This window comes from Meleagris gallopavo, chromosome 4 (assembly GCF_000146605.3).
Source record: "Meleagris gallopavo isolate NT-WF06-2002-E0010 breed Aviagen turkey brand Nicholas breeding stock chromosome 4, Turkey_5.1, whole genome shotgun sequence".
Taxonomy (NCBI): Eukaryota; Metazoa; Chordata; class Aves; order Galliformes; family Phasianidae; genus Meleagris; species Meleagris gallopavo.
Genome location: NC_015014.2, coordinates 13,717,904 through 13,733,407, shown reverse-complemented (window position 1 = coordinate 13,733,407; position 15,504 = coordinate 13,717,904). Strand labels below are relative to the sequence as shown.

General features: G+C 41.5%; 1 protein-coding gene and 1 long non-coding RNA gene across 2 annotated transcripts; one reads left to right on the top strand and one right to left on the bottom strand.

Moving 5' to 3' along the window:
* Positions 1-138: 138 nt before the first annotated feature.
* LOC104909218 (integrator complex subunit 10) lies at positions 139-4,662 on the bottom strand. Its single transcript, XM_010709578.3, has 8 exons — positions 4,509-4,662; positions 3,907-3,974; positions 3,725-3,828; positions 2,873-3,012; positions 2,131-2,212; positions 1,452-1,592; positions 1,029-1,200; positions 139-588 (listed from the first exon to the last, which is right to left on the bottom strand). Exons 1-8 carry the CDS (start codon positions 4,635-4,637, stop codon positions 414-416), a joined length of 1,011 nt encoding a protein of 336 aa, XP_010707880.1. The 5' UTR covers positions 4,638-4,662; the 3' UTR covers positions 139-413.
* A 73-nt stretch (positions 4,663-4,735) lies between these two features.
* LOC104910559 lies at positions 4,736-11,143 on the top strand. The gene is made up of 3 exons (XR_004159493.1): positions 4,736-8,831; positions 9,916-10,045; positions 10,961-11,143. It is a non-coding gene; the product is annotated as an uncharacterized LOC104910559 (long non-coding RNA).
* Positions 11,144-15,504: the final 4,361 nt, after the last annotated feature.

Sequence of the window (15,504 nt, the reverse complement as noted above, 5' to 3'; positions counted from 1 at the left end):
AGCACAGGTGAATTGCCTTCACCTGTGCTCCCAGGGCTGACTTATTACTCGCCTCAGGTGATCAGTCAGAAGTTCAGGCTGTGACTTAGCAGTTCCCATACAGAAGCCATGAAAATATAAGCCTCAAAGAATCAAAATCAGAGGAGAAAATAAAAACAAACATGATGCTGATGGGACAGTGGGAATGAATCCTAGTAACATTATACATAACACCTGGGCTGTTACTTCTCTCTTCACTAGACTACCATTGCTCACTGAGCTTGAAATCATAATGCTACGTTAAACAGATCTTTGCTCCAACACAGTTTGGAAGTTGTCCTGAACTACTTCTGCTGATAAGAACAATAGATTGGGAAAATTTTAAAGAGAATCCATGACACTTTGTAAACCAATAGTTTTAAAAGCAATGAAAACTAACCTTGGAAGAGAGATGGCTGGATATTGCTGACGTACTGGAATGCATTCTTAAAGAAGACCAACATTGTAGAATACACTACTTGATTCTTGTATTTAGCATGTGCATCGCTATCAAAGTTACTGATGTATCTGCAGAGGTCTTTCATTCTATGCAAAATATCTCCAAAACTTCTGAGAAAGAAATAAAGAAAAATTCAGCATGTTACACAGACCAAAAACTAAAGCAAACAATTCACACTGAATGTGAAAAGCTTAATGTTTTGGCTCAGGAAATCCCTCAGCTGCATGTCAGAAAAGTCTAGGAATACATACCAGTGAAACTTCACTAAATATTCACTTTCTTTTAATTTGTTGTGGCACCTAGGAAAGGATATCCCACACTACTGTAGTTCTTATGTATGACTTTAGTCATCAAGGATATAGTTCAGTAAGTAATTTGAAAGGGGCTCACATTTTAATTTACAATATACAGTCTTGAAAGAAAAGTTGCACTGAATTTACAAAAAATGTTTCCTCATGTTAAAGTCCTTCTCTGACTCATCATCTGCTTAAGGATTAAAAAGATCAATCCTCCACAAGCAGGAATACCTGGAAAAGTAAAAATTTCTCACCTTCTTCCTTTATCCATTTGCCATTCACACCTCATTCCCACCACAGACAATATTTTAAACAGCCTCTCCCAAGGATCTGTAATCTGGGATGATTTCTCTGTAAGACCATCTATTATGTATTTCTGAGAGCTACGTTTGCTTGGAGACATAAGATCAGATGAATCTTGTGAACCTATGAAAACAAATGCATTTTTCTCTTTAGAAAGAAATCAAACTAACAGATGTGTAACTAAGGAGAAATGTAAAAAGACACAGTTGAGCTTTCAGGGTAATCAGTGTTGACAGGTTGGATGAGGAGATCTTAGACATTTTTCCTATCTTTGTCTATAAGATACATTACACTGAGTTGATGCATTTATAAGCCTATTTCAATAAGGATAAAATGTATTTCAGGAAAGTCTGATTTTGTAAAAATACTCTTACCTTGATACTGGCTTTCTGTCTGTGTAGATCTAGTTACATAGTTAATATAAAATTCTGCTGCTTTATTTAAGTACTTATATAACAAGCTGGCAGGAAGTCGAACATCAGGGTTGTTAATTATTAGAGGAAGAACATCACAAACTAAAATAGCAAACAAAACAAAATCATTAGAGTTTATGCAATTTTTTAATTCTATTTGTCCCAAGTAAAGTTTTTCAATTAGCAACATAAATTCCCATCTCTGGCAGACCAAACACCAGAAGGAATCATGGAATCATAGAATCACCAAGGTTGGAAAAGACCTACAAGATCATCCAGTCCAACCATCCACCTATCACCAATAGTTCTCACTAAACCATGTTCCTCAACACAGTGTCTAAACGTTCCTTGAACACCTCCAGGGTCAGTGACTGCACCACCTCCCCGGGCAGCCCATTTCAGCATCTGACCACTCTTTCAGAAAAGCGGTATCACAAAGAATAACAAAAAACCTCAAATGAATGACTGCAATACCTATTTGTGCCAGATGGCAATCCTGCCCTAAAGCCATCTGACACTGTTCTGAACAAAGTGCTTTTCTAATCTTAATTCTAAAACAGCAATATACTTAACTCCAAATTTATCTCACTGCCATTCCATAAACTTGTACAAAAAGACAAGAATATTAGTGTTTTCTTACCAAACAATTTTCTAAAACAATTTACTGGGGATTCTTGGTCTTCAATATTTTCAGCTTCTAATAATGTTTCTCCAAGGCCAACCTGTGTAAGCAGAGGTGAAAAACAAATGGTGGACCAGTGTTTTTGGAAACTTTTGGAATTGCAGTTCAATGAAGGTGAACAATTATTCAGAGAATAGTTCGGTAGGAATTAACTATTTCACTGGATGCATTAGTATCTATGTAATTAAACTAGCACTATGTAATATCAGACAAAAAGCAATACCAGGAAATAACAAAACCAGGACCAAAATAATTGTGCCTGTGAGTTTATCAGTAAAGATGTGCACAAAAAGGTGAAAGGTACCACACCTTACATTTGCAGCTTGTCACCTGACCTGCGCACTCTTGCCTGTTGCAGGTATGAAGTACAATATGTTAGTTCAAATTAGTTTCAGAACTAACAGGTTTTACAGTCTTCAAACTATGCTTCAATATAAGTTCACCAATATTTAAAGGGCTCCAGCACAGTTTTGTACATGTAAGCAAATGCTTTGCTCCGAGTCTAATTATAACCTCAAAGTATTTTGCCCTCAGTATTTACTGAAAAAAGCTCAAACAATACTATCTCTTAGACTACAATATTCCTCAACACTCTGTGTGTATGTGTGTGTTATTCTTTTTTTTCCCCCTAAAAAAGCATGAAATATTCATTGCATTTACAAAACAAACAAACAAAATGCCTATTATCAGTTACTCTTACCCCATGTTGTACCACAGTCTCTGGGAAGCGTCGCAGAAGTAGCAGTAGCATTTCTGCCCTTTCTAGTGTGTTAAAACACTGCTCTGTGGCCTTCAGTAACATTTCACACTGCACTCGACCAGGAAGGGTTTCAAATAATCCTTTAAAGAAAAGATACAGTGCAACTCACTGCGTTTGAACTGCAAAGGTGGCTGAGAAGGGTAAATGACAAGGTCAATGTGACCTTGCTACATAGACTGAAAACATTTCCTTACATTTCATTCAGTTTTTTAATACCAGAGCCTGAAAAAACAAAAATGCTATCTTTCTAAACGAAGCCTGTGTTTCTTCGGATGCACTGAACTTAACAAGTAAGAATGCTAATGAGTAGAACGGTGAAAAAAAATCTGACACTTAAATATGTTTCTTCAAGATTTTCATTTACATTCTTCGCTGACGTACCACTTCTAACATTATTATTTTAACCAAGAAGTACCTTTTCCAATTTAAATATTCCATGAGACACAGAAAAGAAACCAATATATTCTCCCTATAATTTAGATGTATTCTTTATGAATTCCATTCCATGAAAATGCAAACGCTTCCTCAATTAGAGTAACCTGTACACAAAGGGAGACACGCTGCTTATTCTTACAATTTCTGAAGCGCACCTTCAGAGAAGAGATTACAACTTGTCTGGTGTAAAGTGTGCCTTCAAAGCTGCCAGCAGTGAATATCAAGACTTCAAGTGCTCAATGATTTCTCTAGCTTACCAGACTGTGCTTTTTGTACTTGCCCAACTAGCTATGAAACCAGAGGGCTTATCTTTAGGTTCCTTTTGGACTCTCCCTATCCTCAGAGTAAAATCCTTACCTCTTAAAAACTGTGTCTGCTTGTCCTGCGAGTCATTCCTCAGCGCTGCTGTAATAACACTGATCTCTCTCCACACTGCAGGCTGGTCCGGAAAGTTCACAAACCTGTAACAAAGTTTGAAGCAAAGAATGCAGAGTGATCTAGGAATCTGCTGGTAGGACAAACGTCCCCGTGTTACGTACATGTCGTAGAGCAGCCTGCCCGCCGACGCCGTCCTCTCCGCGTTCCTCTCGATGGTGTACATCTCGTACTGCAGGAGGCAAGGACAGCACGTTGGCCTTCCTGAGCGCATTTATCAATCGCATTATCCTTTCCGCTCGGAGAAAACCCCACGACAACGGACCGATTCAAAGGACATATGTGTGAATAACAGCAACTGGGAGGAAACAACTGCAGCACTGTCTAATCACACACAGTGTGAGAATGTCTGTACGCACATAAACGCAGTAATACTAACGTGCTGCTTTATTTCTACACAAACAAAACAACCAGCGAGATCTGTGACTGGGGTTTGCACACAAGTGCAGGGCAGAAACACAATCTACTTTGAAAGCCATCTGCCGAAGAGGAGCTCTAAAACTTTACAACAGCTTCTGTCAGAGTGCGGGGCGGCTCTGTCAGCCCATTAATGGAAACGCCGTGCCTCCATCACCACGGCAACCGCTCGCCCCGCCCCCCCAGCCCATTGGCCGGCGTGCCCGTCAGTCACGCAGCGCCCGCCGCAAGGCCGTGTGGGGGAGCGCCGCGCCGCGCTTTCGCATAGCGCCGGTGCCCTACCGCTCACCTGTATATTGAAGTCGGCGGGATATAGGCTCCGCGCCGTGATGAGCCAGGCCTTGGCCGCCCATACATCTCCCGGCACCAGCTCGCGGGCTCGCTTCACCAGAAACTCGCAATCCCCCTGAGCTGACATCTTGCGGCCGGGCGGCGCGCATGCGCCCTAATACTCCGGGGCGGCCTCGTCCGCTCTTCTGCCCCGCCCCATCCGGGCGGTGTGCGGCTCAGGGCGTGTGCGGGGGATGGCGTTTTGTGGGTCCTTCCAGGGCTTTTGGCGATGTTCGGGGAAGCTCTACCGGCCTTTCTTTTGCCTTCTCTATAGGTCTTGGAGGGAATCTTTGTGTTGCAGTTGGGTTAGTGAGGTATAGGGACTTTATTGTGTGTGGGCTGAGGGTCAGAAGATGTAGCTATAGTAGGGAAGGGGGAATTAAGTGGACTTGTATGGATAGGGAGGGTTGAAGTACTTGTATGTAGCTTAGGGAGCAGTTTAGGCTCTCAAAACTTGAGAAATTTTGTGGTACTACCCATCAGCATTTTAGAGCTAGTGATAGTACATAGTACAGCTGCTGAGCCAGGCTTACGAGCTCCTCTTCCTTAGTTTTGTGAGTGGTGTTGAGAATATAATGGTGGCTGGAGTCAACTGACTTAAACTCTTTTTACAGCACAGCAGTGCCCTATTTTAAATTGATATTTGCGTAAATCGAAGTACTTTGTAAATGTCCAAGGCCTTAGCACCACTGCCATGGCTTGTGCTGATAAAAGGCACTTGTAGTTCAGGACTAAGGTAACCAACAGTAGAGCCGAAGAGCAGAACTTTTTTGCTCCATAAGCTCTCCTGACCTTCAGCAACTTATAGATTTGCTTATCTGTGATTTATGGTGTTCAATGTTAAGTTGCTTGATTACATGCAGGTGTTCCTGTTACTTATCTACATGTAAACTTTTTCAATGTTATCATTTCATTTATTCCTTTCAAGTAGGCCGTTCATTTTTGATGTAGCAACAGACCTTACAGACTTTGCTCTTGTGAACTTGCAGCGCTTGAGGCCATGTGTCTTTGTATCTAGGAGACAGTCCCTTTAATAAATAGTTAAAACGGATGCTAAGTCTCTGAAGCAGGTAAGGGGTAGCATCCTTTCTGCTTTATTAATTGATGCATTTTTTGCCTCATTATTAGCTGTTTTATGATGTTTGCAGATCCTCTTGTTATTCCAGTGCAGGTGAGAAAGTGTTCTTGTGGTAGGCTGCCACAAATTTTAAGTTTGGGGAAAATGTATGGTCCCTGGTGTCATCTTTGAACTGAGAATGGAGTCATCTGAGGGCTGGGAATTTGACTTCTCTCCCTTTCTCTTTGCTGCTGCTAATTCCTCCTACACCAAAGCCAATGCCAGCATTGTGTGAGGAACCGCCCATGCTCTTTGGGTGTGAATCTTACACTGGTTTCACTCTGTGGCCTCATTGTTGGCCTGTGCTTGTAGAAGAGAACTTGTACATAAACTGCAGCCTTCAGGAAGAGGTGTGTTTGTGAAGACTCTGCTCTCTGAAGGAGAGAGCTGATTTTAGCCTGACATGGAACTGTCCTTATTTCATGCCTGTTCTGATTTCCTGCTGCTGTGCTAACAAATGCTGATTTGTAGCCATGAGAAATTATCACAGGATTGTCTTGTTGAAAGCAGTCGGCCCTGTCAGTTTATCAGTACCCAGCAGTGAGTGCAAGATCCTGTTCTTTGACCCTTCTCTCAGCTCTTTTGTTGAGAGATGTTCATCAGTTGTAATTGGAAGGAGCACAAATATGTAATTAATGCACCATTCAGACGTGACAGAGCCACAGCAGAAAGTCTGCTGTTGCTCATGAAACAGGTGCTGAACACTTCCTCGCCTTTCTTTCTTGCCTTTACTATCCAACCCACAGGCTGCTGTAGGATGGCATTTTACTTTTTGGGCTCAAAACACAACAGTGTATATTGTATCTCTTCATTAACTGCCCAGGGAAGGACTGATGGGGTGAGTGGTCCTAGTTTGCTCTGTGCTGCTTGTGAAGCCAGAATTAGGATGCTGCAAGAGGCAACAGGAGGATAGTGGGTATCAGAAGCTGCTTTTGAAGAAGCATGGGTGTGCAAGGAGTCCCCTGGTAAACATCTGCTGCAGAACTACACTTAGGTACCAGCTAGACAGCAATCATGGCTTTGGGTGAGTTTCATAAGGAGTCATAAAAGCAGCTATTTTTAGTTGAGAGAATTTAGAGCATTGGGTTTAATAATATCAGAGTAAGAAACAACACTTCTCTTGTGTAAGAGGAAAGGGAACACTGTTTTTTGGAGAATCACAGAATCGTAGTTATTACTGTGATAATTTTTCATGGCTGAAAATCAGCATTTGTTAGCACAGCAGAAGGAAATCAGAATAGGGCATGGAATAATGACAGTTCCAAAAATACAGGTACTGAGTCTCTACCACACCACAATAGGATTCGCGTTTGAAGTTGCTGAGAACAGAAGCTATTGGTTTTAGCTGAGCAGAGTAGTGGGCTCCATCTCTTGAGGTCCCTTCCAACCTCTGCAGTTCTGTGATTTGGGGCTGTTAATGTGCTGAACTGGAACCGCTGATGTGTCAGTGATTTGGTGTACTAATCTTCTGTTCCAAGCCTGTCGATGGTGGCAGGGCTGGGCTAATCCTGTCGGGTTGAGACTTGATTCTTCCTCCCCTCCTGGAGTGGCTCTCCCAAGTTCTCATACAGACTGTGCTGTTTGGATGTGAACAATGCAGGGCACACTGAAGGTCTCAATATCTTAGCCGTCTGACTGGAAGAGTGCACAACCTCCTTCCTGCAGGAATGTGGGACCCAGCTGGAATGCCTACATAAGCCTTGTTTATCAGGAAGAGGCTTTGTGATCTGTTGTAGCAGGAAACTGACAGTGCTGACCTCAAAGCACGTTAGTCATCTGATGCTGTGAAGGTTGGTGTTGCCTGGGAAGATTGTCTTGTTTCTTGAAGGTGTCAGTGGTGAAGATCAAGTGTGGGGGATTCAGGCAGCGTTGTTGACACAGTCAGTGCAGGGAGAGGCATATGTGGTATGTAAAGGCAGCATTGCAGACCTTGAGCATAGTGCATCAAGTTGTCTGCACTACAGCTGAGACTCTGAATGAGGCTGTGACCCTTCAGTCGATACAGTATGTTCAGAAGGTGTTAAGGTGGCACTGAACAATGGCAGAGGGCTTGATATTGTCATTCTCCGCTTTCTGAATTTCTGCCTTGGTATAATCCCAGCAAATGGTTATCCATCTGCTGCCTTACCGGTAATTGTTGTCCTGCATGCATTCTTTAGGACTACAGAGATCAAAGCTGGTGTTGGCATGGGTAAAGACAGTCTGCTCTCCTTTTTAAAGCTGTTGTATCAATATTGAAAAGATCTGACAAGCATAAATTTCCTTAGTATTTTATGAGCGAGGCCTTGGAGAAGGGGATTTTTGAGATGTTTTGTTAACCATTTTGGTGTCTACTGGCTTTGTGCAGAGCAATTTCCTACACCTGGGAGGAGTTTAGGCTGCCGGGGACTGAGAATTTGAGACTGAGACCAAGTGTCTTATCTTACCCTTGGTGGTGAAAGATAGTAGATAAAACTGCTGAGTGATGAACCAGAAAGAAGAGCAAAAGGAGGCTGGGAATCCATGAGTGGAACAGCATGGGACTGTTGGGATTCAGCGCAGCTCTCTGTAGGCTGCTATCTGTTAATGACAGATGGCCATGTCAGTACAAATGTACATTTTTTAGCAGATCTGGTGGCTTCTCATGAGATGGAATAGAGGTCTGTGGTACTGGGGCTGTCTGTAGTCTTCAGAATTGAATCCAAATTTGGATTTTGAAATGCTGGAGTTGGCCACAGGCCACAGTCCACTTCATTTCTGTAATAGCTGAAAGCAGTTCTTGTTAATTGGCCTAATTTTTACTGAATCATAATAGTTTAGGCTGCAAAGGACATCAGGAGGGCATCTGGTATAGCCATGTGCTCACAGTGCAAATAACTGCACTTTTACAGTCTCAAGATGGACAAAAAAATCCATTTCAGACAAAGCAAATGGGATCAGTTTCCTTCAGCCTGCGGTATGACAGCACTGAGCTGTGTGCAATCTGTATTTATAGTGGGGAAGATTTAGTCAGTCTTACAAGTGGGTGTTGTTATTACGAGAGATGCTAGAACGCTTGTCTAGCTGTTAACTTTGGGATGTTGAACCAGACTTGGTTCTCTTCCCTGCGGTGTGGACAGGATTATTAATCACCACACTCACAGTGCTAAACTCAAGTGACACTACGGCTGGAGCTTGGCAAGAGTGGTAAGTTGTCTGGGTGTGGTGTGAGCAGAACATAGCAGCAGCACATTGGCTGCATCTCTGGTGCACAAAAGGGACTTTGCTTTCAGTTAACAGGGCCAAGGCTTAGAAAATGCCATCTTTCATATGTAAATTAATTGTACTTTATTTTAAAAAGTGTTCTGCTCCTTATGAAAACGCTTGTTAAGGGAGGATTTCATTTTAACCTGAAAGTAGCTGAAACAGGAGGGTAGACTCTTCCTGTAGAAGACATATTAGTAAGCAAATGACACAGAGGGGATTAATCTCCTGGACATATTTCCTTTTCTCCTGCTGCCTTCCCCTCTTGTTCAAGCTCTTAGTATCTCTGTGGCAATTCTGAAAGATCTAGAAATAAAGATTATGTATCTATCCAGCCATATGTTTGTCCTGTTTTTAAAACTGCTTTTAATCTGCAGTCATGCTGAAAAGCCCATTCCTTGGTTTGTATTTGGAACAGGATCTCTGACCTGTTCTATTCTTCTCCTGCTCCTAGCAGGCTCTTTCTGCACACATCTCACAGGTGTGCACAGCCTCGTCATTTGGCGTGGTATTCACCTCAGTGTGTTGGTGTCTGTAACCTCCTTTCATTTGACAAGTCATCCTAGTTTCCCTTTATATATAGTTAGAGACACCCAGAAGACAGTTTAGCTGATCAGATGAAGACCTGCTACAGTAGGTCAACCTGTGCTCTGAATGCCTTTGCTTAGGTCTGCACTGATTGTGGAAGAAGGGATTCAGGGTGGTTTTCTCATACGTGAAGGTTTGTGTAGCAAATCCTTGTATGTGCTGATGGCTGTGGCTCTGTTCACCTCTAGCCGGGTTGCTCAGTTCCCATGCTCTTGTCACAGTAAATACACTGCCTCAGCCTCTGTTGTCATGTGGTGGTCATTCCCAGGAGGGGCGATTAACTCACCCCTGGTAGCCACAGCTCTGCAGTACACACAGAGGTAGTCAGCAGCACGACTACTGATTTCCTTGATTCAGCTGCTTGGACTACAGCATCCTAATGCAATCACACTGAGGTTTTCTCTGTCAGTACTATCTTTCAAAACTATCTTTTTGTCAGCAAACTGAATGGTGTAAGCACAGAACAGAGTTCCAGCCAGCAATCTGTCATCAGTAGCATCCTGCTCTTAAGCTGGGCTGATGGTCCTGCGTTTCCCCCAGGAACGTGAAATTCTGATACACGAGTGCAGGTATGTGTCTAATTACCCTCATTGTGCAGCAAAAGCAGTGGAACAGCATGTTTATGGAAACTGTCCTTAAGAGCGATTGCCTCTTGAAGGAGCATAGCTCATATAAGAGGAGTGGGACTGTCTCCAGCCAGCCCTGGGAGACGATGCTGAGAGCATATTGAAAAGCTGTCTTCAGCAGAAGCTTGCCAGTTTAACAACTCCACTCACTGTTCCTATTGCACAGTGGGCTCTTTGACGCAACAGAAAGAGCTGCTTTTTTTTTTCCGCTTCCTCTTAAATCCGCCTGGCCAATTTAAACCTTGTGGATGTTTCTTCCCCCTCGGGAAAAGCTTATGTGAGGATTTTCTTTTTTAACAGTTCATTCCGTGAAACCATTTTTTAAATTGTTTGCTGTTAGAAAATGTTGGAGCAGAACACAAGGCTTTCTTTGCAGGTCAGTGGATGAACTCTTCACCAAAGCTTTTAACGTTTGAATGTAGCTTTAGGAAGCACCGTCCTTCTGGAGGAAAAAGCAAGTTAGCAAGGTTGTATCATTTGAGACCCTGTGTGCTTACAACAGGGGTAGGAATCTTTTCAGGTCTTTCATGGCTGAGTTCTGTGCAGATGAATTTGCTGTCCTTACTCTGTAGACAAATATTTTATAATTTTACTGAAAATAGTAAGGGCACATCACAGTTATGTCTATATAATTTGATTATTGATTCTCCTTCAAAATGCAATAAACCTTACTGGCAGTTTCAAATATCAAGTTCTTTGCTCTTCTATTTTGAAAGGATTTTTTTTTGTTGTGGTGGTGATTATTATTTTTTTTTTCTTTTGAACTTATTTTCAACTTGCTTTACTGGGCAGCGTGCTGCCCCCTGAGCACGTGCTGTTTGCAGAGAAGATAGTTACTTATTTTGTGTTTCTTCTTAGGTCGCTATCAAGAGAACTAAGGAAGGATGTAGATGTGGTATTGATGTCTTTCTTCAGGCTGTGTCTGAGGTAAGGAAAATACTCTTTCCCTATCTCTGCAGTTAGAATATGAAGCAGAAGCAGCATTTCTTTCATGTGTAGTTGCTTAATTTATCCTGTTGTTCTTTATTTTCCTTGTTGATATAATAGGAATATTTGTCACTGAATGGTTTATTGTCTTTGCTTACAACTCTGTATTATTTCATCAATACCAACTATATGTATGTCTGTTTGTTTTTTTTTTTTATTAGCTGGTGTACCCTAGATTAATGATGTATCATTGTACCAAATTGCTTTGGTTTTCTCCTCTAATATTACCCCATTAAGTCTGTAAATGAGTGGGTTTCTTTTCCTGGGCAGGCAATTGTTACACAAACTTTACTAAACTGAGTTAGAAATGATTTCCACCGTGAATCACTTTCCTTGTAAGCTGATGACTTTTATGGTAATGTTTAACTTAAGCAGATTTGTTTTCAAATGTGCAATGCACTATTCTTTTTTTAACAGTACTTAATAAAAAAATTAGATAAACAACATGATAGGAATCAATACTTATTTCCTTGTCTACTAAATGCTGCCTGTTATGGGAGGTTAATCACTCTACAATGTTAAATTGCTATTATAATCAGTTCAGCTGAAAGGTGTCACTGCAACACTGGCCATTTGCAGCAGCACTGAAAATGGAATTTGCATGGGACACTGCTGTTTGTGACTTCTAATTAGCGTCTGGGGAATTAGAAAATACTGCCACTTGGTTGTTTCTTTTTAAGCCATCTAAGATATTGCCATTCAGGGAAGATTAGTTTTTCTTCTTCCTTTTCTGTAGGATGGGTACAATTTTTGTGATTCATTGCATTTAAATCAATTTGCTTGAATCTCTGTGGCATCTCTTAAAAGGGAAAGCATATTTTAAGGCAGACAATACTATACTGAAGATATAGGAAACTTTTTTCATTTAGAAAATCATTCTAAATCTAGCTTTTCACATCTCTGAAACTTTGGTTGTTTGAATTCCAAATAGTGTTGGCTTCACTTTGGAGATCTGTTTCAATGGTTTGTCAGGAGGCTTTTCACATAAGATGGGGTAAGGAATCATAAAGAGTAGAGTTATAGAGCTACAGTGACCTATTCTTAATCTTAGAATAATAACACTTTAAGATTTATAATTTTCTCAACTGGATAAATTCATTCAAAGGTGGTTTTAGAACCTGTTGAAGCTCAACTTTATTCAATCAGCATCACACCAGATATTAGCATTTTCTGACATCTATTTTTGGGAGTTACAAATCCTGTCACAGTGTGAATGCACAACTTAGGTCTGGAACCCATTTGCCACTATTATAAAGCTTATTTGCTGCAACTGAAGCTATTTCAAATTGACTTTGCCTTAAAAACTAAAAAATGAAGCGATGCAGTAAAATGATGCTGTATTATATAGCACATTTTCTGAAACTGCTGTCAATGAATTAGATGGCATCTGTGATTTTATCTGTATGTTTTGGGCATTGCTCTGCCAGAAGGGGTTTGTGGGGTAGGAGGGGAGCTGACATTTTCTTGCTGTGTTTCTTGGTATCTTTGGGGCTGGAAGACATGCAGTGGTATCTTACTGAATTGCGTGCTTTTTGCTTACCAGTAGTCACCAAAAGATATTTATTCCTCTTAATGTGTGATGCCAGTGTTTGCCTAGACAATGTAGCAGAGCTTGCAGTTTGGTGTATTTCCCCTTGCATGCCCTGTGCATTGTCATCTGGGCACTTGTTTTATTACCCAAGTGACATGGTCTGTCACTTTCTCTTGCAGAAAGTAGAACTGTTTCTACTGGTAGAGTGGTTGGAGGGGAATATCATGCAAAGAGACAAAGGGAAGTGGAGAAACACTCCGTTCTGTGAATGTTACAGGTAGAGAGGTACATGAGACAGAGGGCTGCTAAAAACAAAGTAGCATAGAACTGTGTTGCTGTTTAGTTAGACTTGTTGAGCATGAACTAAGCAGTTTAAGGACCAGTGAACAGATGGCAATGCATGTGTTGCTCATGTGCTAAGTTAGCTTTCCCTTTATCAGGTTGTAAATATTGATGAAGACTATCTTGTGCGCATTTTAGACTGGTTGTGTGAATGCAGACTCTGTGAGGGCCTCTCAGCACTGTTATAATATTACTAATAACGAGTCATGTCTGAAGTCATGTCTTGGTCTGAAGAGAGGCCTTTGGCAGAATGCCATGCTGCTGGAGGGCCTGCGTGAACTCCAGTGGTTTTGCTTATTCATGCAATTGAGTGGGACCCTTTCCTTGCATCTTGATTGCATTCAGGCTCAAGAATAAAGACTGAGATTAAAGAATACCATACCCTGAACATTTCCACAGCCTCTGGGGAGCCTGAAGAACTCAGTGACAGTGGTCAGCATCTGCGTCAAGAAATACCATGAGCCTATTTATCAAGCTGAAAAAGTTTTATTTGTTGTGTTGTATCTCAGCTGCAAAGGAAGCATAAAAAGTCTGGGCCTTAGGAGCAGGTTTCTACTCTTACTGGTTCACTGAGTACTCATTTAGGCTACAGCTGTAGGTAGTAATTGCTGGGGGATTCATTAGGAAATAGACACAACAACCAGGCACTGTGCTTGGAATTCTTAATTGTGATATTCTTCATATGGATGCCTGCTGTGAATTTTCTAGTGACTGATGACTATGAAGAAAAAAATCAATCATGAAGTTTTGCAGATTGTTCTTGCTTTTTTTTCAAGAGTAAGAGTACTTAATTTGAGCCTTTGTTTTGAAGGGCCAGCTTCAAGGGTCACTTCAAACTGCATTCTAACTGTGTGGGCTGAAAAAGAGGATTATGGACCACAGAAGGTATCTGGCCATTCAGCCAGCTTAGTTGGTGGCCTGCTCCCGGCTCAAGAGGACGCCTTAGGTAGGTGGTGGTAGGAAAGTAGTAGGAACAACTGGACTGCATGGAAGAACTTGAGCATCCGAGTAAGCTCCTTTATGCTAGTGACCTCTGTCAGCTAGGCAAGAAGATAAGGTGTGGGGGGAAACAGTAGGAAAAGGTTTTCATCTTTGGTAGCAACTAGATAGAGAGTACTTTGATTTGTAAGTGTGCACCTGGGATGAAGGGGGCTTCCTTCTGTTTAGGTAAGTAGTTATAGTCCTCACATTGACTTGATAACAGGTAGACATAAACCAGCTATTTGGGTGTGGGCATTACCCTGCAATTCATAAATAAAAGAATAGCAGAGGAGTTATGGAAGTGAAATCCTGAGGAGAGAAGAAAGGAATTTTTTCCTTTTTCCTCTCCACCGTGTGACTGAAAGTCCTGTGAATTACTGGCAAGATCATGTGGAACAATATGCACTCCAGCAACCTTGGAACAGTGTGTGAAGACTCCTGGGAACTGTTTCTACTGGAAAGGGTTGAGGCAGCAATTGGCTTCTGGCTTGGTATTTCTGAGAAAAGTTTTTTTTTTTTTTTAATTTAAAGCTATAAATAGTTCTTCAACTGAATAACCCTGCTCTCTTTCTCTCCAGGATGAGAAACTGAGTCTAGATTTCCAAAGCCAAAAGCCTGCCTCCGATATCAGTGTTAATAATCTCTTTGTAACGTTGCTCAGATTTTGAGGGAATGCTCTTATTGTTTTGTTGTATGTAGTGGGATGACTTAACAGGGCCTATGCAGAAGGCCGCTGGCATCTGATTAAATACAGAAAGGGCTCCTGACCACATGCACTAATGCAGGTGTCTTCAGTGGCTTTTGCATTACTCAGCCCAGCCCCAGCTCTAGTGGTCACTGGTTTGTATTTCACTCTCATAGTTTGCTGAGATGCAAATGGTGGAAGGTAGGATACTGCGTCTCCTATACTGCCATTTCTGCTACAGACTGCTGCTTTCACTGTATCTGGGAGTGCGTAATACGGAGTGTTCAGTCCTGAAGGTGTGATTTTTCTTTCTTTCTTTCTTTCTTTTTGGCCTTACTTAACTCACAGCATGCATTTTTCTCTGTGAACCTATATTGGAAAAGATAGCTGTAGCAGTGCTGGCCATGGTGATCGTAGCATTACGTGTGCCAGAAATCAATGCTAATCAATCAGTGTTGGAATAAAGGGTCTTTAGTTTCGAAGGATGCATTGTTCGTGGTTTTCTTTTGACCTTTTATTATAGTAGTTATGCAGTCCCTGCTAAGGCTGTTTGGTTTTGACTCGTCCAGTTCAGACAATGCCTTCCTTCTCTCAGAACATGGCTTTCTGTATTTGGGATCTTTGCATTTCTGTATCCTACAACTCATGTATTCATTAACATTTACAGTGAATGCATAGATACTGACATCGTTCATAGTGGAAAGCTTTGAGCTGTATGGATTTGGAAAAGAGAGGTTTTACGCTGGCACGTGAAACAGTTTTTCCTGTGTGCGCTTTTAATGTGGAACCTATACATAAGAAAACCTCTGGTTTTCAGTTAGATTAGCCTGAAAATAGAAGTAACAGTTTTGAAGCAGTTTATGCAGGAAACTTTTT

Excerpts from the sequence above, each read along its gene's own strand:
- LOC104909218 (XM_010709578.3), bottom strand. The coding sequence starts at position 4,637 with ATGTCAGCTCAGGGGGATTGCGAGTTTCTGGTGAAGCGAGCCCGCGAG. Across the intron at positions 1,593-2,130 it reads TTGTTTTAGAAAATTGTTTG|TTTGTGATGTTCTTCCTCTA; the intron begins GTAAGAAAACAC and ends TTGCTATTTTAG. Across the intron at positions 1,201-1,451 it reads GACAGAAAGCCAGTATCAAG|GTTCACAAGATTCATCTGAT; the intron begins GTAAGAGTATTT and ends TTGTTTTCATAG.